The following is a 24983-nucleotide window of genomic DNA, read 5'->3' as shown; positions in this document are numbered from 1 at the left end:
GGTTCGCAGCGCGGCGGCTGGGTCCTCTGGACGGTGAGTGCTCGGGGCAGCGTGGGCCGCGGAGGGTCAGGCCACCTTCGTGGGCGCGCCGCCCAGGTGCGCCGGGCCCAGACCTGCTGATGTCAGGAGCGCGGCAGGTGCCCTCAGACGTTGGGCGGGGACCAGGGGATCGGGGAGGCCGCGCGGGGCGGGACTCGGGGCGCCGGCAGTGCGCCCCAAGCCCCTCCGCGGCCGGGAAGGCGGGACCGAGCGCGGACCAGCACCCCACATCCCGCCTGCCTCCAGGGAATCGGCTGCACAATGCGCCCCTTCTAGCTGCCCGCTCCCCAGGCGGGGAGCTTCCGAGGAGGCGGGCCGAGGGGGAGGGGATGGATGGTGGTTGGGGTCAGGCGGGGTTGGAGGGAGCGGCCAGGGCTAGCGGCCGGGGCAGGTGGCCGGGCGCGCACGCGGGCGCAGGCCACGGGAGTCGCACCAGGGACAGATGAGCCTCCCGGAGCTGCAGGCTTGCGGCGGGGCCCACACCTGCGGCGGATGCCGCTGCCGCTGAGTCAAGGAGGAAATCGTCTTGAACTGAAGTTTCTCGCGGGCGGCAGGGCTTTGTTCGCGCCAGCCGCGCTCCAGGCACCTCGGGGAGGGGAGCGCGGGCGGAGCCGGCCCCGCGGGCCGAGCTACTGGGTGGGCGCGAGGGACTGGTCCCAGCCTGGGCGATACGGGCCACGCCCCTGTCCCCGCCCCACTACGCGAGGTCCCCGCGTCCGGTAGAGAGCCGGCACTGGAAGACCGGGCGCCCCTGGGTGCAGGCGGAGGCTGAGGGAGGATGGAAACGAGGGGCCCACCCTCTGCACCCAGTGGGCACGCTTGGCTCCGGACGGGAAAACCTAGGCAGACGCTGAGATTTCCAGCCCGGAGGAGCAAGCCTGGGCGGTGTGGAAGCCGGTGGGGAGAAGCCCATCAGGCAGTGGGGTCCGGGCCCCATCCCCCATGTGGGTGCCTGGAGGCTCCTGCTGCCAAGGTCAGACTTGGTGATGGGGCCTGTTTCTGTCTGGAGCCGCTAGGAGCTGCAGTAGTTTTCCACAGTGAAGGAACCAGCTTCCTAGTGGCCGCTTTTCGCGGTGCTTTGGGGAACTTGGGTTTCCTCTATCTAATCAGAAACTGGCTCCAGGGAGCTGGCGGGGCGGCGAACCGTGAGCATGGGGGTGCTGTGGGCAGATGGACTTCAGAGGAGAGAAAGCACTTGGTTTTAGCCGGGTTGGAGGGTGAATCTAACACCGGCAGTAATCATAACGACCACAGGCGTCTTTATTGGTCCCTTAGAATGTGCAGGCCCTGTGTTGCGTGCTTTGAGCATCATCTCATTGGATCCTTACCACCACCCACGAGGGAGCTACTATCACTCCCATTCCACAGATGAGTAAACCGAGGCACTTGTCCAAAGTCACACAGGCAGAACGTGGTGGAGAGGTTTGAACCACATTTGTGTGATTCCAGACATTTTACAGCTCTGTTCCCAGGGGAGAAGGAGGCCCAGGAGGGCCAGGCCTGACACAGAGCAGGGTGTCTTTTGCTGCCACCGAAAGATGGGCGGCACCTAAGGGGACAAGAGCATTTGGCCAGGACAGTCCAGGCCTGTGGGATGCAGGCAGGATGCCTCTGGGCCTCCACAGCCTAGCTTTCCCACGTGCTGCTGGAGGGAGGGAAGGGAGAGCCCTCCTGGTTGGACCCCCCCACCCCTGACTGCCCTGAATCAGCAGGACCCATCCTGCTGGGCAGGGCTGGCAGATATCGTCTGGAAATTCTTCACGGGGCTGCTTCCGTCCCGGGTGGCTATGACCTAATCCATGGTTCCTCGGGTGTAGTCCCTGCAGCAGGTGCTGGGCAGATCCCAACCACGCCCTTCCCCGCCGCTGTGGTGAGGTGGCTGGGAGCCTGGAGGTCAGGATGAGGGCCGTGTGAATGAGGCAGGATGAGGGCTGTGTGAACGAGGTCTTGGGGCTGGCATCCGGTCCTGTCTGAGTGCCCGATTCCGAGCAACTCAACTTGGAGAGCCAGCAGGTGGTGGGACAGAGCCTACTGCTCTCGGTCTGGATGGAGCTGTGCCGGTGCAGAGGGCCCGGCAGGGGCCAGAGGACTTGCCCTGGCCACACTCCCGCTTCCTCCGTTGTCTCCTCCAACTGGGGAGTGGACAGAGACCCGGCAATATTCCCGTGCTCAGGCGTGGCCAAGAGCCCACTGCCCGCTTATGGGGGGACGTATGCAGTAATCCTCAGGACTCTTGGCCGCTTTTGTTCCTGGACATTCAGCTGCTGTGTGACCTCGGTGTGGTCGTGGTGGGCATGGGCGTCCACATCAGGGCAGGACCCCCGTCTTCTCCACGGCAGGTAACCAGACAGGCCTGCCGGGATCCTGCCCCAGCAGCGGGAGGGGGGCCCCAGCTCAGGCCTCAGGTGACCAGGGCTCTCAGTGACTTGGTGGAGCCAGGCCCTGCCGCGGGGGAGGGGGACCAGCCGATCTGCCGCCCGCGGGGCCCGGGCTATGTCTCCTGCAGGCTGCTCGTGGGGACTCTACCTGCCACTGCCCCGGCTCAGCCTTCAGCCCCCTGGCCTCAGACATCCCTGTTGCCCTTGGCCACGGTGCAGCCCCCTTCCCGCAGCATTACCCAGAATTAGCCTCTTGGACCACATTTCCGGGGGTGGGGAGATGCACTGACAAACCACATGTCCCTTACGTGAGCTGCTCACCCATGGTGTGGCCGGTGAGGCCACTGAGGTCCAAGCACCAGGCCGGCTGGGTCCACTTTCCTGGGTTCAGAGTCGCGGGCTCCTGGCTGGGGGCTGCTTGCAGCGGGTCCTTTCCGCCCACACTGCCAGGCACCACACAAGCTCCCTCACCACGGGGGCCGCCTTTCCTCCGTGGCTTTTCTATCCAGCAAGCCTTGGGAGTACCTGAGGCATTGCCCTTCCACCCAAAACACAGAAGGCTCAGGATGCTGGGCTGAGGGCAACGCCCCCTTCCCACCCCAGCTTGCTCGGGGCCCTGCCTCTCGGCAGATGCCGTGGGCCTGGTACTTGGACCCAAGGGCCTAAGGGGCCACCTGGGAGTGGCAGAGTCCAGCCTGCGCCAGGGCAGGCCCCTCACGTGGACGGAACCTTCCCCGGCACCCCCAAACCCATGAGGGCCTCTGCAAGTCTGCTCACCCCACGCTCCCACACACCGGGCTCAGGCCGTGGAGACAGGGTGGAAGTAGGAACATCCATGCTGAGACAGCAGGACACTCCCTGAGGGACGGGTCTTTCCAGGTCTCCCTGAGACAGTCCTTCATTGTGGCCTCCATGCAAAGCAGCCAGCTTCCTGCCCACTCACCTGTGTGTGTGGCTATCAGGTATGCAGATTAGGAGGCGCCAGCCCTGCGGTGGCCACCCAGGTCCTGCCACCCGGTGCTTGCTCCATAAATAGCTTTGAGTCTCATCTTTAGGAATTGAAGGCCCCCTCCACTCACCCACTCGGAGGACGAGAGAGCAGGTTGGGTTTGGGAGGCGAGGGGAGAGAGCGGCCTGCAGGGTCCCAGGGGTCGTGGGGTACTGAAGGTGCAGGGATGGGAGGCGGGGAGGCAGAAGCACGGCCGAGGGGGCCGTGTGACTGTGGCTGGCGGCCTCGGGGCGGTCAGGTCGAGGCATCTGCTGGCTGGAGCGCGAGGCAGAGGAGAAATGAAACCTGTGGTTCTTCCCTGGCTGCCAAGCTCCCAGCGTGGCCAGGACAGAGCCCGGGAGCACCCCTGGCGTGGGGACGGGCCCCACGTGGCTCAGCCTCAGGCCCCTTGGGGCATTTGCTCCAGCTGTAGCCAGACTGTCCCACGGGAACCCAGGCCGAGGAGGCCCAGGGGCCAAGGGGCCGCCACCTGAGGCTTAGCACGTTACTCTGGGTAATCCTGCACCCTTCCCACCCGCTACGCTTTGCGGACAGCCTTCAGCTAGGAGAGAAGTAAATGGCTGCAGCAGACCCGAGGAAAGAAGTGGGCAGAGCCACGCATGTGGATATGAAAAGCATCTCAGTCCTTGACTGACGCCAGCATCTCAGCTCTCACAGGTGGAGCTACGGCGAGCCACCCAAGTGGGGGCCACTGACCTCCTACCGTACAGCTGTCGGGGGTGGGGGGAGCTTGTGAGGCTGTGAGGAGCGGGAGGGAGGCAAAGTGGGGGAGGGGCCGGGAGTTCCTTGGCACAGACACCTCTGGGCTCAGCTGATGGGCCAGGCCAGCTTGGGAGTCCGAAGAAACCTGTGGTTTCCTGCTAAGATAGCCGTGCACACACACAAAAGTACGCTCACACGTGTGCACACGCGTACACACCCTCACTCACCCAGCTGAAACCCCGGGTGCAGAGCTGCTGGCCTGAGGCCCCAGGGTACACATTATCCCCCCTGCCAGTCAGCCTGCCCAACCCCGCAGGCTCTGACTCTCCCCAGGGGACAGGGGAGGGAGGCCTCCGGCAGTGGGGCATGCTCCCACGGCCCCTCCACCTGCTGCCGACCTGCTGCCGCCTGGCCGGGGACAGCCCGGGAGGGTGGGACAAGATTCCCCCTTGAGAGGGGGCTCCCTGGGGAGAGCTGCGTGCCTCCTGCGAGGAGGACAGTCTCTTCTCTGTACAAGGAGGGGTTCTCCAAGGCCAGGAGAGCTGTCAAAGGCTTCATCAGAGCTGCTCCCGGCCTCAGACATCTTTCCCTGAGAATGCCGGCAGCAGAACAGCAGGGAGGCCTACCTGAGGGCTGAGCGGGGACTCCAGGGCCGCCAGCGCCCTGCTGCCCCAGTTTGGGGGTCACATGGCTGGAGCACCCTGGAGACTTTGTCCTAGGGCGGCGGTCCAGCACGGGGCCCGGGGGAGGGTGCCCGGCTCGGGGGTGAAAGTCACATCCCTAACGTGGGTGCGCCCGTGGTGGGGGATTTCACGGGTCTGCTGTGCGCAGGAGGGGGCTCAGCTGAGATGGGCCCGTGGGACGGGCGTCGATGTGATGGTGGCGGCGTCTTGTCAGATGCCCTGCCCTGCAGCCCAGCTCCCTGGCCTTTGTCGGCTCCAAGCTGTATGTGTCTTGCTGCCACCAGCTCTCGGCAGCTTGCGCTGTTTGGATTTGCAGCTGGGACAGTTTGCTGCTGGCTTGGGACAGCCTTGGGTGTGGCGGCAGTGAGCTCCTGTGGACAGGACGGTGTCCCGCGGTCCCCAAACCCGCCGCCCGGCACAGGCCTCGCACAAGCAGGTGCTGGCGCAGGGCTACCTGCTGCATGAGTCAGGGGTCTCCGGAGAAGCCCAGCCAACAGCAGATAGGTCGCTATAAAAAGAGACTAATTCTAGGAACTCAGCCTACGTGACTTTGTAAGATACGTGGTCGGCAAGCTGCAGGCCCAGCAGAGGTGATGTCGTGGCTGCCGTCTGAAAGCCGGCAGCCTCAAGACCCAGAGAGAGCGATGATGTTTCCGTGTGAGTGAAGGCAGGAGAAAGCCGGTCCCAGTTCAAAGGCAGCCCTGCAGGGCAATTCAGGGCTCAGCCTTTCCATTCTATTCAGCCCTTCAGCTGATTGGATGAGGCCCATGGGCTCTAAATATACCGATTCAAATGCTAATTGATTCCAGAACCTTCCAGAACCGCCCTCACAGCCGCACCTGGAATGTTTGCGCAATGTCTGGGCGCCCTGGGACCCACCAGACCGACAGGTAGAAGCTATAATCATTCTGCTCTTGGCTCTGAGATCATGGACCAGGCACCAGACTCTGAGGCGTGGGCTCCGCAGAGAGTAGGGAGGAGAGGCCGGGATTTAGATGTCATCGGGGTCTCTCAGGTGAGGATACCTGTGCACTGGACCTGGGATGCTGGCAGGAGCTGGCCCGTCCTTCCTGGGGTGCAGTCTCCACCCAGCTTGGCTACAGTCACCAGGGCCCCGCTCAACCATCAGCCAAGCCCGAGAATTCAGGTCCCGGAAGAGGCGCCACACCTTGCATCAGGCCTCAGCAGCAGGTGGGAAGCAGATACTCTTTTTTGCTAAAACGATTTCCAAGCGGAAAGAAACCGTAGGCCACGTGCACACTCTCAGTGCCCAGAGGGGGAGTTGGTGGGGAGGCCTGACTTCCACCCCAAGCCCAGCTGTGGTGTCCACTCATTGGGGGAGCCAGCTGGCATCTAAGTGGTGCTGCCACTGGACCCTGCAGCCCCTGTCACCCTCCCACCAGCTTGACCACAGGGACCTGAGACAGGAACGAAAGGCAATGGCCTCGGGGCCACCAGCCTGGCCTTAATGGGGGTTGGCCACCTGCAGGGAGTCACCAGCCATGAAGTCACCTTCTCCTGGCTGAGCCCCGCGGGGAGTCAACTCTGGCCCTCTCAGAAGCATGTCCAGGAAAGAAATCACCCCGAGTGGCCTGCGTTGCACCCCCAGGCCCCAGCAGCGTTGTCGTGAGGGTGCTGTTGACCGGGAGACCAAGAGCAGCTGGCCGTGCCCACCCAGTCCACATCCGAGTCTGCGTCCTGGACTCAGCCACGGTGGCTGAGATGCCCTCGTGCTGGAGCTGGCAGCTCCTGCAGGCCCGTTTATGCAGCAGACCTTTGCCGTGAGATTCAGTCCTCGAGCTGCACACACAGCAAAGTGTCCTTTAAGTCCGGGGCAGGCGTCAACATGACTGTCTGTGTCCATTTCTGGAGCTGTCTCCTGACACCGTGCACGCCCAGCATGTGTCGCCCGGGCACAGCCGCATGAGATCTGGGTACAAACTCAGGAATCTCCCCCTGAAGACCCGAGAACGTGTGACCGTCCTCGTGGCTGTGAGATTCCAGGTGTCACACAGCCCCGGACCCAGGATCCGGCGCTGCCTGCCGACGGAGGGGACATTCCAGACACACTGGCTCCACGTCGCAGGTGTTTCTGTCCGCCTTCCCCCCCACCCCCACCACACCTCACACCTCGGCGCCTGCGTCATGGGAGGGCCCAGCCTCCTTTCTCATCAAGACGTTGCTGGTAAGGGTGAACACCTTCCGACTGGAACACAGCAGGTGGAGCAGAATCTGGGCTTAGTGAGAGATTGGGTAGACGCTGTCCTCGCGCTGCCTCGAAGGCGGGCGGGGGCGTGCAGTCTGCGCTCAGGCTGCTGTGTCCTGGCCATCACAGCCGCTCTTGACGGACCCAGGGAGGAGACCCCGGGGCTGCCCACCCGAGCGGCGCCATTTACTTCTCATCCCGTGCGGGTGGTGACCACCGCCGGTCTCCTGGCTGGTGTCTAAGATGGGATTTTCAGTCTGAATCAACAAGCAAGTGATGTGCGGGACCGCAGGTTGACTTTATGTGTTTACGTCAGAGATCAGAGCTCTTAGCTCAGGTAAACTTTACGCTGACGTGGAGCTGTTTGGGCCACACACCAGTGGCACTGGAGTCTTGTTAAGGGCTTTATTTTCAAATAGGAAGGACTCTATTTCTTCATGACCATCCCTAGCCGCGCTAGCTCAGCGATCTGGCTGCCTCCTTAGCCCTGCTGGGGTCCGATCCTTCCTGTCCCGGCCCCTGCATTTCTCCTTGCGGGGGATGGGCAGGATGGTTAAAAGAGCGGGGGGGGGGGGGGAGGCGGTTCTGCAGATCCCTCCTAGGAAGGCCCACCCACCAATAATAATTCCCCGGCGCAGTACTGACCGTCCATCCCCACAGGCCGCTGGAGCGACCTCTCAGAGCAGCCGCTGCCCCTCGGCCCGCTTGGATGCCTTCCCTTTGGGTCCATCCCAGCTGGGAAGGGGTCCAGGGCCCTGCTGGTTATGTGCGTGCGTTCACGTGTTTCCGTGTGGAAGGTGTGTGCACAGATGTGTGTGTGTGTGCACGTGGCGGAGGAATGTATCCCCACAGCATGAACACGCAGCCGCCTCTGGGCAAGGTCGAGCTTTTTCCGTGTTTCTGTTTCGGGAGCCCGTCTGAGCCGCGGGGCTGGTGGGAAGCAGCGCTGTGCTGTCTCGGGGCTCACGCTTGTCACCGTCTGCTCTGTTCCACGGCGGCCCAAGTGCCTACAGTGCCTGTTTTGGGAGCAGGTGCGTGGCTTTCTGTCCCTCCTGGAGGCTTGACGATCCTTCACGCGGTGTGAACTTTGCTCCTTCCGTGGGCACCCTCCTCATCCGTGTGACCGAGCCTGGCGCGCCAGGGTGCACGGAGCAGGTGGTGGCTCTATACATACAGCCCTGGGCGTGGTCGCGGGCCCTGGGGAATGACTCAGGCGGGAGGCCTCGACATCTGGCCGCCGATCGCCTGGCAGTCCAGTTTCCAGAGCAAAGACTTGGCCCCGTGTGTCAATGCCACACAGTTGGTCTTGGTTCTTTGAGTGAAACGTTGGCGAGGACAGCCAGCGTTCTCGTGAGCTCTGAAGCCTTACCACGTGGTCTCGTCCTAACTGGCCCTGGATGGCTGTGTGGCCTTGGGGAAACTCCTGACTCCTCTGGGCCCACTTCCCTTTCCTGTACGATGGGCTGTGCGTGGAGCTCAGACTCTGCCAGGAAGTGGGATGCTGCAGTGTCTTATGGCATTTGCGCCCACGGCCTGGCCCCAGGGAAGGCCGGAGAGGAGGCCGGGGTGAGGCTAAAATTAGCTAAGACAGTGCGGCGGAGGAGAGGAAGAGGTCTGACAGAAAGACCTGGCGTCCCAGCCTCAACGCACGGGGTGCGAGGGGATCAGCAGAGGCGGAGCTCCCAGACCCCCCCACACGCAAAACTGCCTCCCAGACCCGGGTGTGGTCCCACCACGGCCCACTCCCCTCACCCTGGGCCGCTTCCCAGTTTGCAAGGTTAACACAAGATAAAGCCAATCTTTTGTTTAAAAATAGTCCTAACCTGGAGGCCCAGGGGTTGGGACTCTGAGCTTCCCTGCGGGGGCACAGGTTCAACCGTTGGTCGGGAACTAAGAGCCCGCATGCCATGTGGCTTGGCCAAAAAACACAAAACAAACAAAACAAAGCAAGCGAACAAACAGAAACCAGCCCACAGAAGCCAAAAACCTGTCGTCGCCAGGGCTGAAGGATCTGCCTGTGGCCAGCACGGCTGAAAAGTCCTCTCTGCCCTCTGCCAGCTGGGCCCCTGCCAGGCGCAGCTCCCCCAGAGGCACCCCATGTCCCCTCCCGCCCCGCCGCCCAGGACTCTCAGTGGTACCGCCCTCTGCACTCACCACTGGGCTCACGTCCTGTTCTGAGTGTCTGTTAGACTCCACCTCCCTCCAGGCCTGTGGTGTCCTGAAAGCCGGGCCTCCTCGGGGGCTGCGTGAGTGTCCTGTAATGAAGGACCACAAACTGGGGGCTTAAAAGAACAGAACTCTATTCCCCGCCCAGTTCTGGAAGCCAAGAGTCTGAAGTCAGGGTGGGGGCAGGGCTGCCCTCCCTCTGGAGGCTCCGGGGGAGGGTCCTTCCCACCTCTTCCAGCTTCCCCCAGGCGTCCTTGGCTTCTGGCCTCATCACTGTAGTTTCTGCTTCCGCCATCATGTGGCTTCTCTAATAAGGACACTGTCGCTGGATTTGGGGCCCTCCCCAAGCCAGGAGGACCTCATCTCAAATCACCGATCACATCTGCAAAGGCACTTTTTCCAAATAAGGTCATGCTCACGGTCGGGAGGATGTATCTTTTCGGGCCGGGGGTGGGGACCACCGTTCTGCCCTCCGCGTCCCCGGCTCGGGGCCCAGCAGAGTGGTGCTCCGTGACTAGCTGCCTGAAGGACTCGGTCCACCAAGCCTAACCTGAGACAAGGCTGGGGGCAGCGGCAGCCCTCTGGGCAGCGGCCTCTCCCGACATCACTGACACCCGTGCGCAGTGGGGGGTCTGAGGCCGCCTCGGGCCCTGAGTGGCCGACAGCGGGTTCTCCCTGTGTGCCTGTCTGGGTCCAGAGTCCTTCCTTTAAAGGACAGTAGCCGCAGTGGACCAGGCCCCCCCCCCGTGACCTCATTTTACCTGTCACCTCCTTAGAGGCCCCCCCTCCAAATCACTCACATTCCAGGGGACACGGTTCAGCCCATAGCGAGAGGTAACCCGATGGAAGTGTGTTGAGTTCGGCAGAAGACCCTCGCACAGGGCCCCAGGGGCTGTGGGTACAACCAAGGTCAGGTGTTTGCTATCACAGCGACTGTGCTTGTGCTGAGCGGCTTGCTCCCGTTAGGGGAGTCAGCGTTTCTCCTCTTAAGATGCAGAGTGGTTGTTGCCACCTGGGGGGCCCAGAAAGATGTTTACCTGGCAATAGGTCCCACCTTTTCTCAAAGCTTGGGGGTGTTGGGGGTGTTTGGGAGCCCCGGGAGCCTCGAGATGCAGCCATTTCTCAGGCCCGACTGAGCTCCTTTTGGTCTGTGGGCTGGGAGTCAAAGTGAGGGCCCAGATAGGGCAACGGGAACAGGCCGGGCTGGGGGTTTGCAGAAAGATGGAGTGCTGGCACAGTGTCCCTTGAACCTGTCTGTGGGGCTGCGACCTGCAGCGGTTTCAGCATCTCGAGACACCAGCCACGGGCGAGGCCCAGCACCAGCCAACCCTCCCGCCCGGTGCCATCCCGGGGGCCCGGCTGGGCCTGCCTGTACCCCCTTCCTCACTTCCCACACTCTCCACACGCTGGACTAAGTTGGATTTCCCTTTCATGCTAAAGAGCACAAGGCCGGCCGGGTGTGAGTTCAGGGAAGAATGGAGGCCGGGCTTGGAGTTGAGGGCGGGCACGGTCAGCTGCCCCTGGCGGAGCGCACAGCTCAGGCCGGCGAGCCAAGGCCGTGGGGGGGGTGCGGGTCGGGGTGGACCAGGGGCTCACATGGCGTCTGATTCAGTCCTTCTGTGTCTCAGCTCCCCTCTCAGCTCTGTGGCCTCATTCAGGCCGGGGGCTGCCCTCACTAGGCTGGGTAGCGGACAGGCAGAGCCGTCGGTGCCCCCGGGGACAGGCCGGGGGAGGGTTCTCCTGGAGATGGATTCTTCCCGCAGATCGGACCGCCGCTGGAATTCCGCATCCACTCCCGCTGCCATCGCTGTCACGCCCTCGGAGATGCCGCAGCTGGTCTTCCCCGGCCCCCCGTTGGCCACCAACAGCGAGTGTGACTGCACGCCCCCCAGCAGGCGGGCGTCCCTCGGCTCACCCCTGAGCCAGCCGCTGTGCCAGCCGCAGCCCGAGAAGCATGGGCCCCAGGCGGCCCGGGAGGTGCGCTACGTGGCGACGGGGCGGCCGGACGAGGCCTGCGGCTGGCGGGCCTTCGCGCCCACGTGCCTGCAGGCCTTCAACACACCCCGGGGCTTCCTGCTATTCCTGTGCGCGGCCTCCTTCCTGCAGGGCATGACAGTGAATGGCTTCATCAACACTGTCATCACATCCATCGAGCGGCGCTACGACCTGCACAGCTACCACAGTGGCCTCATCGCCAGCTCCTACGATGTGGCCGCCTGTCTCTGCCTCACCTTCGTTGGCTACTTCGGAGGCCACGGCCACAAGCCTCGCTGGCTGGGCTGGGGCGTGCTGGTCATGGGCGCTGGCTCGCTGGTCTTCTCACTGCCCCACTTCACCACCGGCCCCTACGAGGTGCAGGTGGACGAGGCCGTCGGAACATGCCGGGCCAACCACAGCACAACCTGCAGGGGCCACGCCTCTGGCCTGTCCAGCTACCAGCTGGTCTTCATGCTGGGCCAGTTCCTACATGGCGTGGGCGCCACCCCGCTCTACACGCTGGGCGTCACCTACCTGGACGAGAATGTCAAGTCCAGCTACTCGCCTGTCTACATCGGTGAGTGGGAGGGGTGTGATGGTGGTGACGCCAGCCGGCCGTCTACTCAGAGCCCTGCCCCGTCCAAGCCCCCTACATGTGTGTCCCTGTTGGCCACACGCGGCCCCAAATGGCCCCAGGTGCTCCTAGGCGAGGTGACACCTCAGGTGATGGAGGTGGTGCTCGCCAGCCTCAGCCCGACCCCTGGCACATCCCACAGGGTCTGGAGCGCGGACACGCGTGGTCCAGTGGTTAGGGCTCTGCACTGCCACTGCAGGGGGCCCAGGTTTGATCCCTGGTCAGGGAACTAAGATCCCGCGAGCCGGGCTCGGCTGGTGGCTGGGCTGCAGAACTGGGGGCCGCCACGCCGCCCTCGGGGGTTGGGCTCGAGCCTTGAGCTGCCCCCGAGACCCTCTCGTTTATCTGGGGTGAGATTTCCGCGTCCTCAGCCTCAGGCCAGCCGCTTCTCCGAATCCCTCCTGCGAGGTCAGCTCTCCCAGGGAAGGGGTCGGGGTCAGTGGAGAGCCCGCGGCCGACGCCCCGGCCCAGCCGGATTTGCCCGCTGTTCTGCTCCATTACGTCCACCTTGGACTCTGCTCATCCGTGTCACGTAGCGGTTGCCATTCCGGGGGCATTTGGGACCCGGGTGAGCCTGCAGCGCTTCATGGTGCCGCCCTCATCCTGCAAAATGAGTCTTAGGATCTTTGCTCTTTTGAGGGGGAAAGAGTCCAAATGGTGTCTATAGGGGCTTTGAGGGAAATAATTTTAAAACACCTTGAAAGATTGATGCCAGCCAATATCAGACACAGTGGAGACTGTGCAACGAAAACCCCAGTTTAAAGGAGTTCATGCCTGGGGATAGGGGTGGAGGTGCAGAAATGCAAGCGGGGCTTGTCTTAGGTGGGCCGGAGGGGTGGCGCAGAGAGCGCAGCGGGTCCCCGACAGCTCTGCTTCCCTTCCAGCCATCTTCTACACCGCGGCCATCCTCGGCCCCGCAGCCGGCTACCTGGTCGGAGGTGCCCTGCTGAATATTTACACCGAAATAGGCCAGCGGTGAGTGACCTGGGCCCACAGAGAAGACGCCCACCCTTGGTGCAGGAGGACGGCGGCCCGGGTGGGGTAGGTCCAGGCCGACCTTGCTCTGGTGGACCTGGGAGTCTGGGCAGCTTGGAGAGTATGGCCTGAGGGAGGGGACTGCATGGATGGATGGCCTCCCAAAGCTGGAAGGGACCAGGCCACAATTGCTCCAATGCCCTTTGCAGAACCAAGAGGGGATTTCCTGCCGCCACCGGGAGGTTCTTTTTTTGGGGGGGTGGTCTACACCAAACAATTCTCCGGACACCAGCTGGGTGTCCCCAGTTCACCTCAATCTGACACTGACTTCCGGAGTCAGCTCAGACCCCACAGGTAAGCGAGAGCACCCACACTTCAGACGCCAACTGCAGTGGTGGCTCCCGGTTACCCACGCTTCTGTCCAACTTGGCTGCAAAGCGGAGGGTCCCAGGACCCCTCCTTCTAGTAATTTGCTAGAATGGCTCACAGAACTCAGGAAAGCACAGCACTGGCTCAGTCGCCAGCTTCTTCCCCAGAACACAACTCGGGGGCAGCCGGCTGGCCTCTGCCAGCCCCTTGTCTCCTGTCCACCTGGCTGTCCAGCCCAGGGTTCTTTCCCATGTACCTTTGAATTTAAAGGTGCACTTGTGTGCAGGCAGGGGTCGCAGGCAAGCCCCCTGAGCTTCACGAGGCCAGGGCACCAGCCACCCACCCTCTGCCCTGCCCCTCCTGGGCCCCCAGCCCCTATGGCCTCGTCGGGAGGCAGCCTCGCAGGTCCCAGAGGAAGGGGTGGGCCTGGGCAGGGTCCCCTGGTGCATGTCCACCCCGTGTCCGTCCCGATGCCCTCCGTCCACTGCTGGTCCCAGACTGGGGGTGGTGGGGCATCAGGGCGGGGGCCTCAAGCAGAGCCTTTGGTCTCTGCCTCTCACCAACCAGCAAGCAGGATGCCCAGCGTGCGTGCCCTAGATGCTGTGAGCACAACGCTGTCCCCACGTGCCTCTTCCCGCAGGACGGAGCTGACCATCGAGAGCCCGCTGTGGGTCGGTGCCTGGTGGGTGGGCTTCCTGGGCACTGGAGTGGCCGCCTTCCTCATCGCCATGCCCATTCTTGGCTACCCGCGGCAGTTGCCAGGTGGGTGCGTCCCGCAGAAGGACACCCCATGCCCTGCTCCTGCTGCCTGCCAGGAGCAGTGGGGCCGGGATCGTCGTCCTCTGGGTGGGGGCTGCCATCCGGCAGGGCGGCCCGGCCGGTGTGCTCCCTCCACCCCTGCGGCCTCTGCCCGCTCGGGGACCACGGAAGAGGCTTGTTTCACCGGGGGATGGGTGCCCCTTTCAATACCTTCCGTCTCCCTCTGGTCCCAGGTTGGGCCTGTGGGCTCTCTCCCACCTCGCCATCCCTGCCACCCGTCACCGTGGTGCATCTGTACGGGCCGTCTGTCTGGGCGCCCTCGTCCACCGGCTGGTCCCACACCCAGGAGGAGGGGCATCGGGGCCTTTGGTCTCTGCCCCTCACAGATGTTCACATCCTTCCAGGCTCCCAGCGCTACGTGGTCATGAGAGCATCTGATACACACCAGTTAAAGGACAGCAGCCACAGGGTGACCAGCAACCCCGACTTCGGGAAAACCATCAGAGACCTGCCTCTGTAAGGACCTGGGGGGCCTCTTGTCTGTGTCTGTGTGTTCTGAAGACCCTTTAGGGTCCTACGCATGCTGGGTCTTGACCCTAAGCTAGGAGGGTCCTGTGACCCTTCCAGGGCCACATGGGGAGCCCACAGCCCCTAAATCTCCTTCTGACCCAACCATCTTCAGGGCTTGGCCCCAGAACTTGGGCTAAGGGATTAAGGGGGAGAGGACAGAGCCTCCTGGCTTGGGGGCACCAAGGGCCTGGTGCGACGGAAGGCCCAGGGCCTCAGCCTCATGGTGCCCACCCCTCACTTCCCGGGCCTGCGGGGGACCCAGAGACACGCACCCAGGGACCTGTCTGCGCTCCTGCACGGCAGGCTCTGGGGGCTGTGCCTGACGCCTCATGGTCACAGAGTGAATCCCCGACGCTCAGCGAGTTGCCCCACAGCCAGCTTGTCCACAGTCCCCAGGAAAGCAACTGACCACCCCGCCCAAGATCATTTCCCAGGAGTCACCCCTGCACCCCGTTCTCTGACCGTTTCACTGGGAGTCACCTGCACGTGCCCACAGGGCTCCAAGGAGGGGACCGTCCGGCTGCCCGTCCTCGCTGCCCTGCAGCCGCCCCTCCTCTCGGGCAGTGACCTCTTGTTTATCTTGTACGTGACCTGGTCTTACTGTGCTGTCTTCACACACTGTTGGAACAAACAGAGCCTGGGCTGCTGGGGCCTCAGAGGGACAGCGTGGGGCTGGGGGCTCCTGGCCGGCCGGTGCCCCTCATCAGGGCATTCCATGGGGGGCTCTCCTGGCCAGGGGGAGGCGGCCCTCGGAGGGTCCCCTGCCCGAGTCCTCGGCCTCACTGAGCGCCCACCTGCCCCGCGACTTCCTGAGCCCGTGAGTGTCCACGTGGCAGGTGGAGGCTGTTAGTGGCGGGAATGAGCCCCCGCCGTCTGTCTTCAACACGGGGAGGGTGACGTAGGGTCAGGGAACTCCCCTGGCTACCCGTTGCCTGGTTAGAGCCCCCAGAAGAGCCGCCCACTCAGGAGGCTGCCACCAAGGCCGGCAGAGCTGGCCCAGGGCCACAGTGGCCAGGGAGACGGGGTCACCCAGGCAAGGCAGGCTCGCCCCGTGCAGCCGGGGCAGGGCCACCTGGGAGCACTGGCACCAAGGGCGTCAACAGCTTGGTCCCCAGTGGACCCGGGGGGAAGCCCGAGATAAGGAGGTTATGCCCAGGCTTGGTTCCCCAAACCGGTTGCTGGTAGTGAAATAAATACCGGAACATGGGCCCTCTGTCAAGGTCATGACTAGTTCTCTGAGCAAATTCAACATGGGAGTTGCAGCCAAGCAACCTGCAGGCTGAGATTAAGAAATAAGGAAGTTCACATACTTCTGGGGAGAGTCACCTGCCCCTGAGCCCAGGCGAGCATCCCTGAAGCCTGGGCAAGTCTGGGCAGGACCGGGAAGGGACTGGCTGCACCTGGGCTTCCCCTCAACACGTGCACACACGCACGCACTCTGCTCCCAGAGAGCCCCACCAGGATGGCATTTCCTCTGCATCTTGTTTCCTTCATGGATGTGGGACTTGGGCTGTTGACCAGAAAGAAACCTTTTCAAGTCCTTGAGTTTGAAAGTCAGTTTTGAAGGAATTGGGTCCCTGTTTGAAGCAGGATGGGGAAGGAGGCCGCTCTGCAGTTACCCTGAGAAGCCGCAGGGGCCGGGGGTGGGGGGCGACTTCCTTAGCGTCAGTTCCCTCCCAGGGCACGAAGGCTAACTGGCCACCCTGCATGCTCCTTGGCAGAATCCAGTTTACTGTTGGCCCGTGTCCTCAAAACGAAGAACACCGGAGTGTCAGGGTGTCTGTGCTGCTCTGACACGCACAGGGAGGTGTCGGCATTGACGGCTGGCCGGGTGGAGGTCTCCCTCCTGGTGGAAGATGACCCGTAGGGTCGGTAGGGGCTGGTTCTCTGGGTGGAGGCCTTAGCTGCAGACACGGAGAATGTGAGCAAAGGCAGCCTTGTCGGAGCCGCTGTGATAGGGGTCGGACCACAGTCGTTTGTCACCAGGCTTTGCCTGCTCATGGGTGCCCGAGATGGACCCAGGGCTCCAGGGGAAACTGTCCCCAGCCCACATCACTCACGAGTCCTGGACCTGCCATCCGGTGGCTGAGAGGGGCTGGGCCCGGGAAATGCAGGCGGGGTGTAGAGCCGTGTGCACTGGGTTCAAGGGGGAACTCTCAGGCCAGGTCCAAGGCCCATTTCTCAGGCCCCTGGCATCACTACACCGGCCACTGCCCCCCAGGTGCACACCAAGAGAAGTCGGAGAGACAGCCAAGCCCACACGGGGTCTCCTTGGAGGGGCCTCTCGGTCCAAACCCTCAGGGATTTCTGTCCCTCTTCACCAGCTGGCGACTGAGAAGTGGTCCCACCCCTCAGGCCCCATTCCCCTCTCCTGGGGGCCACCCAGTCCTGGACTTGGTGACAGCCGCCTCCCCCGCAGCCTCTGGCTCCTGGCTCAGGCCCCTCTGCTGGTTCTCCCGGCTGCCCCTGGGGCAGATTCAACAGTGTCACAGTCACTCAGGGTCTCTTTCCCCACTGCAGCTGACCTCTGTGACAGCGGCTTTCACAACAAGCCACAGGCTCTGGATCCTGGTGCCAGCTCTCCCCCTGCCCCAGCCCAGCCCCACACCCACTCTCGGTTTCTCTGGAGTAAATGTGGGGTGCTCCCTGGCTCTCCCACACCCCACTCCACTCCCCTCTCAGAACCAGGCTCTTTGTGCTCAGTTGGGAAGGGCCAGGGCTCTGGCCCACTCTGACCCTCTGTCTCTTCTCTCTGGTCTCCATTCCCCTCCCACATCCAGCTCCATCTGGCTCCTCCTGAAGAACCCCACGTTCATCTTGCTTTGCCTCGCTGGGGCCACAGAGGCCACGCTCATCGCGGGCATGTCCACCTTTGGCCCCAAGTTCCTCGAGTCCCAGTTCAGCCTCAGTGCCTCGGAAGCTGCCACCTTGTTTGGTGAGAATGCTCCCTGAATCTTGTGGTGGTGGGGATCCTCCGTTTTTTCACTGGTTCTCAGAGACTGAGGGGCCTTTGAAGGTCTCTTCTAGAAAGACGGGGTGCACATCCTGGGCGTGTGGTCCCCCCCAGGCAGGGGCCCCGGAGCAGGTGTCTGGGCTCTTACACAACAGCTCTAATCACACTTACAAAGGCTGCCGCCGCAATGGGCAGGACAGTCCTTCCCGAGGGCAGCTTGGGAAGTGCTAAACACAGCCTGCTGACCCGTTCTCTCTGCCGCCCCCCTTGCCACCCAGAGCCTGGGCCTTATGCGTCATCCCTGGCTTGTGGCGGAGAGGGTTTGGGTGGCAGGTCCCACCATGCTCCCTCGGGCCTGGCGGTCCCCGTGAGCCAGGCAGTGGGTGTCCCGGGGTCTCCCTGAGGCTGGAGCCCTGGGCCTGCCTGACCGGAGGCGTTCAGTGGCCAGAGTGAGAGTCCCCCTCAGACCCCCCCCCTTCTGGCCCTGTCCACGGGTGGCGCTGGGCAGGGGGGGCAGCCACAGCCACACCGAGAACCTGCCAGGCAGGAGGTGTATGTGGGTCGATCCTGGCCGGGCGCCTCCCCCCAAGGGAGGACGGTGTCAGACTGGGGCTCCCCGGTGACTAGTGCCCCAGACTCCCCTCCTTGCTGGCCTCTTGGCTGTGACCCCACCTGCAAGAGCCCCACCCCCGCCAGCTGCTTCCCTGCCCCACAGTGGCCGACAACCCTCCTGGGACAGCTGTGTCCTCTGGGTCCCCCCCTCTGCCCCCAGAGCTGGTCTCCATCTGGGGAGACGGGCTCACCGCACCCAGGGTCTTTGAGACCTCCTCCACCCTTGGAGAGCCCCCCCTCCCATCTGCACCCCATCCCAGGGCAGAAGCCACATGCCGATGAAGCCCAACTTGCTACCAAACGGCGGCCACCAGCTTCTCCAAACACCCCCTTGTGGTCAGACTCCGCAGAGGCCGTGTGGGCCAGGGGAGCACGATTGTCCTTGGGTCTCCCCAGTGGGAGGGGCAGGGCCCAGGGACCTCTCCTCCTCCCTCTCCTGCTCTGCCCCTGCACCCCTGGGCCTCTGAGCAGCTGGCCGGGTGGCCTCCCCAGGCTCCGAGGTCCCCTGTGAGCACCGGTCAGGGTCCTCACATTGAGAGCAGAGCCCGGCGCCGCCACGCAGATTGGGGCCATGGCTGTGAGCCTCTGTCTCCCATCGCTAAAGCGGAGACCAGGCCCAGGGGTTGCTGGCCCCACCCCCGTGGCTCCGGGACGTCACCGAGCCCCTCCCTCCCCACAGGGTACCTGGTGGTGCCAGCAGGCGGTGGAGGCACGTTCCTGGGCGGCTTCTTTGTGAACAAGTGCAAGCTCCGGGGCTCAGGCATCGTCAGGTTCTGCCTGCTCTGCAGCCTGACCAGCATGCTGGCCTTCCTCGTCTTCTTCACGCACTGCCCCAACGTGCCCATGGCGGGCGTGACCGCCAGCTACAACGGGAGGTAAGGGCCAGGTGGCACCTGGGCGAGGGGAGACCTCTGCACACCTGTTGGGGGCACCGGTGGTCCCTGGGGAGGACGGGGGGTGTCGGGCACTTGAGGTGAGGTCACTGGAGATGGTCGTAACAGTAAGGATGGTGTCCTCAGTGGGGACCGATGGCCAGTCACTCACACGCGGCACCTGAGCCCCAGTCCTCTGTCTGTAGAACGGGACAGTCCCAGCCCCACCTCCTCTCTACGAGTTGTCTTGGAAAGTGGGGCTCCCGTGCGTCACTGCGTTGGGAACGTGAGGGGAACAGCCCGCTGGGGGTGATTTGGGAATATCTGACGTAGATGCAGGCGAGCGATTGCTGGCCAGGAATTCCCCGTAGAGATGGCAGTGTGAGTGCCGAGGGCAAGGATGCCATCGTACCGTTACAGCCAAACTAGCCAAGAGTTGGTGCAGAGTGGAGGGCTTGGTACCACGGAATAGGGAGGAGTCTAGTCCTTGGGCGCCTCCCAGATAGTGCTGAGCGGGAAAAGGAAGGAGCAGGACGAAACGATGTGTGCAGTGTGCTCCATCTGAGCGCAGAGGGAGAGTGCGTGTCTGTGAGAGTGTGGGTAAGCGATCTGTGGAACGTCCACGCGCCTGCACTGTAGAGCAGGGACTGGGGCCATGGGGACGCTTTGCACCTGGCACTCAAGCAGTTTTTGCACTTCGAGCCCTGTGAACGCACTGCCTACCCAAAACCGAGCCAGGTAGGGAGTGCGCCGTGCAGGGTTGGTTTGCTTCGCTCTGAGCGCATCCAGCGATTCTAGGAGCCAAGGCGATGCAGGAAGCCCCGGTCCTCGGGTGGAACAAACCCAGCGAGTTTGGAAACCTGCAGGCGTGGGCCCTCAGGGACCAGACCCCACGCTGGCCTGCGCCCCACCGTCGCTCTCTCCCACCCGCAGCCTCCTGCCCGAAGGCCACCTGGGGCTGACAGACGCCTGCAACGCCGCCTGCGGCTGCCAGCCAGAGCACTACAGCCCCGTGTGTGGCCCCGACGGCCTCATGTACTACTCGCCCTGCCACGCGGGGTGCCCGGAGGCGGCCTCGCCTGGCCCCGGTGGCCAGAAGGTGAGCGTGCGTGGCTGCTGCCCAGGCGGTCGGTGGCGCCCGGACGCGGGGGCGGGGCGGCCTCCGCGCCTTCCTCCCGTAATCAGCGCTGTTGTTGCGCTCCCCAGGTGTACCGAGACTGTAGCTGTGTCCCTCAGAATCTTTCCTCTGGTTTTGGCCATGCTGCCGCAGGGAAATGCACTTCAACTTGTCAGAGAAAGCCCCTCCTTCTACTTTTCATATTCGTTGTAATTGTCTTTACCTTCCTCAGCAGCGTCCCTGCACTAACGGCAACTCTACGGTAAGCCCGGGCCCGCGTTCACTCCGGCCCAGAACCTTCCCTTTGCAGCCAAGGCGGAGCTCTGCAGACCCCTGCGGGGGACGTGCCGGGCCCCCGGAAAGCTGTGGAAGGAGAGAGCTAACTGCCTCTGTGAGGTGCTTGCCACCTGGGGATGCGGCCCGGGGCTCGGCCAGGACTCGGCCACTGGCGTGGGGTGTGACTTGGCCACGCTTCCCGGGCGTTGATGCGCCGGTTTTCCATTACAGGTGTGTCTGTGACCAGCAGCGATCCTTTGCACTAGGAATCCAGTGGATCGTGGTTAGAACTCTAGGTACTGTGCTGTGGGAGGGAGCCATGCATAGCTGTAGTGTGCATTCACTGCACAAGGGCACGCGCCAGGCTGGTGTGCATCCCAGCACGAGGCTGTGCCCACCTAGGGGAAGGGCTCCATTCCCTAACAGTCCGCTAGAGGGACCCATGGCCATGTTTTTGCCCAGAGGGACCCATTTCCTCATTAACACACGGGCTCCACCAGCCGAAGACCGTGGGGAATCTCCCGGCATGGAGGCAAGCCCCCAGAGAAAGGAACATTAAGCCCCCTTTGCACCCGCTGTAAACACCAGTGGCCGAAGCCACGTTCCTTAGAGCCCGCCTGGTCTGGGTCTCTGGACGCCCCCGCAGGCTGTCCGGGTACTGAATGTGCCTCTCTCCGCAGGGGGCATCCCGGGCCCCATCGCCTTCGGCTGGGTGATCGACAAGGCATGCCTGCTCTGGCAGACGCAGTGCGGCCAGCAGGGCTCCTGCTTCGTGTACCAGAACTCAGCCATGAGCCAGTACCTGCTTATCGCAGGGCTGGCGTACAAGGTGAGTGGGGTGGCCTCGCCCCCAGGTGCGCTGGCGGCGGGAAGGAGTCCCAGAGTCTGCTCCAAAGGACCGAGAGCCTTTTCCAACTAGCTCGGGCACCTGGGCATGCCACTGGGATCTTCCCACTGGAACCCCGGGCATCATCCTGCAGCCTGGCTTCCAGAAGTGGGATCCTTCCCCCTTTCGAGCTGTTGTTGTTGGGGATCGTGATGCCATGATGCCAGTGGCGGGAACAGTGGGACAGCAGGCCCAGGTCACAGGGGCTTACTCTCCAGGCCTCCTGCCCTCCAGGGCCCTCACCATCCCGGCTTGGTGGTTTGCCCCTGGGCTCTGGTCAGCTAAGGCTTTGGAGAAATCAAAACTGCTCCCCCTGCAAGAGCCCGGGCAGGCCTGCTTGCTCTGGGCCGGGTCGCCTGGCTGGGTCCACAAGCAGCGCTTCTCCTTCTCCATCCTTAGTGGGCCTTGAGTTACGTCCTGCTTCTTAGCCTGACCCTCTGCTTTCAAGCTGTTAATGGAAACTTCCTGCTGTATCTCTTGGCGTATGCTACGTGGGGTGAAGCATAGTATTTATATTTTGAGTTGCCCCCCGTTGGAGGAAAAGGCACACAACTTCCCAAATAAAATGAAATCCTAGGGCTGGTATATAAGAATGTCTTGGATTTCTTCTTTGGGTGGAGGGTGGACTCGGGAATGTCCCACTGGCAGAGCCTTTTCGGGAGGGGCCTCAGAGACAGAGGATTCTCAGCCACCCTTGGGTTTATCTCCCCGAAGATTAGCTTAAAAATAGCCAAGTGTGAGAAGGGACTTGCGCGGCTCTGGACAAACGGGTCAGTTCAAATAGACGCGCCCCGCGCAGGGAGCCGGCCCTTGCTTTCCTTTTTCCCTGTGTTGTAGGGTCCCTCGGCCAGAGCGGCAGGCTGGACCCCGGGACGGCTGTCTGCCCAGACAGTCCCCCCGCGGCCTCGGCATAGGGGTAGGATCGGCTCCCAGAGTCAGTGCTAATTTTAGCGGGGGTGGGGGCAGCCGGGTGCACCCCCGAAGGGCTATCCCGCTCGCTCACGGGGCCACAGAGTGGAAACAGCCTCTCGTTCCTGTGGCTTCAGGCCCATCTGCCTGGGCGGTGCTACAGGAGACCCAGGGTTCACACGCTGAACGCATACACCCGTGTACAGAGGCTAGCACGCGCGCCCACACTATCATCTTGCAGGCTGCACGTGATTCCCAGGGAGCTCAAGGTGGTGGCTGCGGTGGAGTGACCGCCGAAGCTGACCACCTCTGACTTAGGTTCTGGGGTGGCCATGACGAAAGACCCCACACCAGGTGGCTCAAACAAATTCATTTTTTCTCGTTCTGGAAAGCCAGACGTGCAAAATCAAGGTGTCTGCAGTGCCCGTCCCCCCCTGGGGGCTCTGAGGGGACTCTGTCCCGTGCCCCTCCCGGCTCCTGGCGGCTCCTCCATCCTTGGGGCTCCTGGGCTTGTACACTCCTCACCCTGTCTCTGCCTCTGTCATCACGGGGCTGCTCCTGGTGTGTCACTGTGTTAAACCTTCCTCCCCTTTCTCTGTTTGGACACTTGTCACTGGATCTGGAGTCCACCCTAACCCAGAGTGATCTCAAGATCCCTAACTTAATTACATCTACAAAGACCCTATTTCCAAATCAAGGTCCCATTCACAGGTTCCGGGGGTCAGGACTTGGGCACACCTTTTGCGGGGACCCTGTTCAGCCCACGACAAGCACCTCCACTTCATCCAGTGCCTCTGTATTTAAGTCAAATCATACTTTTCATTCCCCCCTAACAATATTGGGGTCCAGGCTAGGGACTGGCTATGCAGAACGGATGGACCCTCTGGCCAGAGTAGGGTTGGTTCCCCAGGACCTCGTGAGAAAGCCGGGGCTGGGCGGGTGGCTCAGGAGAGGTCCAGCGGCTCCCTTCTCCCCAGGTCCTGGGCTTCATCTTCTTCACCACTGCCTGCTTCCTGTACAAGCCCCTGTCGGGGTCTTCGGACGGCCTGGAGGCTTCTCTGCCCAGCCAGTCCTCAGCCTCCGACAACCCCATGGACCTTCAGGAAGCCCCCTCAGCCCTCCAGATCCAGAGCGACATCTGACAGCCCACCCGCCTGCCCAGGGGCACGGGCCTGCCACGGCACTTCCTAGGAACAGTATCTAATTTCTCCCCGGAAGGGGTGACCCCTCCCTGATTGATCCCCAGCACTGAGGACCCTGCAAAAATCTGCCATTGGGTCTGGGGGGACTGAGCCTCAAAGGCACCGAGGAGAAAGAATGCAAGACGTCCGAATGGACGCCCCTGCCCCAGCCCCTCAGACCTCGCCAGAGAGAGTGGGGTGACCAGCTCTTGGCTCGGAAGGAGTGGCCCACTTCCTGGCCGGATGCAGGGCTGCCTCTCTCTGGTCCGCTCACACTCTGGCCCTCTCCCACGGACTTAGCCAAATAGCATCCCCTGGGGCCTCAGAATCCCTCGGAAACACGAACAGCTGTGCTTCTAAAGCAACGTGTGCGATTCCTACGTAACTCCGTCAGTAGTTACGAAAAGTGCGAGGCCACCTGTGGACTTCGGGGAGATACTTCTGGCATCTCTCCTTTGAACGGCGGATGTGGAGCTGGTGGCTGCCCGGCGGTTTACAAGCTCTCTTCTCTCTGGAGACGTTAAGGCCGGTGATGCTGGCGCTGTTGGAGCTGCTCCATGGAAGGGACAAAGCACCCACCCCCCGTGGGTGAGCTGGAGCTGGCGGTGCTTCTGCGCGGGTCCACACCATCCTGTGCGCGGCCTGGCCCTGACTTCCTGTGTTTCTCCTGATGCAGAGGAGGCCGGTGGGCTGCCGTCCCCGGGGCACATCCACGTGGACCCCTCTCCTGCGTGTGTTCTAAACCTGCTGTCTCCTCCCGTCCTTGGGGCCGCACAGCGCTGCAGCAGGACGGGAGCGACTTGCATAAGGATGTATTTATGGACGCGTATTTTGCATAAACACCTATTTATAGAATTTGGTTTTTACCTGACGGTGTGCCAAGCACTTGTGAATTCTACCTGGAGGGCGTCGGGACTCGCGTGGAATGTCTGTTGTTGGTAATCTCAGTTAAAACTGTGGGTATGTAAATATATTTTAATATTTAAAGCATATATTCCTGCCCCGTGTGTTTTATTTCTACAAATCTGCAAAGTTCGGCAGCTTTGCAAATCCTCCAAGTGGGCTTTTGTGAGTTTGTTTCGCCGTGGACTGCCCGGGGTGAGCACTCGCTTGGCTGGGTTCCCCCGGTGGGTGTCCCCCCATCCTTCGAAATGACCCCTCCGCAGTTGTGACCCAAGAGTCTCCTCCATTCAGGGCCCAGCACCCAGGTTCGTGGGGGGGGGGGCTGGGTCCTCGGCCAGTGTCCCACTTCCCGCCACTGTCATGGCGTGCTGGGATTCGGTCAGGGTGGCCAGCGCTGCGGTCAGCACACATGTGCGTGAACACGTGTACGCACGCAGGTGAGAGCCGGCACTGGGTTACTCTTTCCCTAAATGTCCAAATGTGGCAGAGCCGTGACCAGCCTGGGTCGCGACCCTGTCTGCTTCCTCTCCTGAGGGCCGGAGGATAGCGATGGCGGCTCTCAAGCGACGCTTCTTGGAAGAAGCAGAAGAGAAGGGATCTGGCTCGTGGCTGCTATCAGAAGGTGGCTCCCCCGTCTGGGGCCTCATCGCACAGGGCGTGTCAGGCGCCTCTGCCTCCCACTCTGGGAGGGTTTGTGAAGTCCCCGGAGTCCAGGGGTGTGGACGGAATGGGCTGCTTAATCGGATCTGGGTGGGGGTCCCCCAGCACCAGCTCTGGCTGTGAGCTCCAAGCCGGCCCCCAGCCCCC

At 62.7% G+C, this 24983-nt stretch overlaps 1 protein-coding gene across 8 annotated transcripts; it reads left to right on the top strand.

Annotated features, from left to right (window-relative positions):
- On the top strand, positions 1 to 24267 carry SLCO4A1 (solute carrier organic anion transporter family member 4A1). Of its 8 annotated transcripts, none has more exons than XM_029220973.1 (11): positions 1 to 33; positions 10947 to 11737; positions 12679 to 12769; positions 13779 to 13900; positions 14302 to 14413; positions 17248 to 17402; positions 18712 to 18907; positions 19838 to 20003; positions 20254 to 20593; positions 20978 to 21126; positions 23070 to 24267. In XM_029220973.1, the coding sequence occupies exons 2-11, from the start codon at positions 11008 to 11010 to the stop codon at positions 23232 to 23234; spliced, it is 2226 nt and encodes a 741-aa protein (XP_029076806.1). In that variant the 5' UTR covers positions 1 to 33; positions 10947 to 11007; the 3' UTR covers positions 23235 to 24267. The 8 variants fall into 8 exon arrangements, 7 of the variants coding, with proteins under 7 accessions (XP_029076806.1, XP_029076802.1, XP_029076805.1 ...); XM_029220972.1 differs by lacking the exons at positions 1 to 33; positions 23070 to 24267 and adding an exon at positions 21583 to 23037 and having other exon boundaries at positions 7672 to 11737; positions 20111 to 20283; positions 20529 to 20593; XM_029220971.1 differs by lacking the exon at positions 1 to 33 and having other exon boundaries at positions 7674 to 11737; positions 20254 to 20417; positions 20529 to 20593.
- Positions 24268 to 24983: the final 716 nt, after the last annotated feature.

The sequence above is a fragment of the Monodon monoceros genome, unplaced genomic scaffold (assembly GCF_005190385.1).
Source record: "Monodon monoceros isolate NGI ecotype Baffin Bay Population unplaced genomic scaffold, NGI_Narwhal_1 Super_Scaffold_13, whole genome shotgun sequence".
NCBI classification, from domain to species: domain Eukaryota; kingdom Metazoa; phylum Chordata; class Mammalia; order Artiodactyla; family Monodontidae; genus Monodon; species Monodon monoceros.
The sequence above is the reverse complement of the archived record's forward strand: the minus strand, read 5'-3'. Positions and strand labels throughout refer to the sequence as shown.

Excerpts from the sequence above, each read along its gene's own strand:
- SLCO4A1 (XM_029220967.1), top strand. The coding sequence starts at position 10,615 with ATGCTAAAGAGCACAAGGCCGGCCGGGTGTGAGTTCAGGGAAGAATGG. Across the intron at positions 12,770-13,778 it reads TACACCGAAATAGGCCAGCG|GACGGAGCTGACCATCGAGA; the intron begins GTGAGTGACCTG and ends CTCTTCCCGCAG. Across the intron at positions 21,127-23,069 it reads TCGCAGGGCTGGCGTACAAG|GTCCTGGGCTTCATCTTCTT; the intron begins GTGAGTGGGGTG and ends CCTTCTCCCCAG.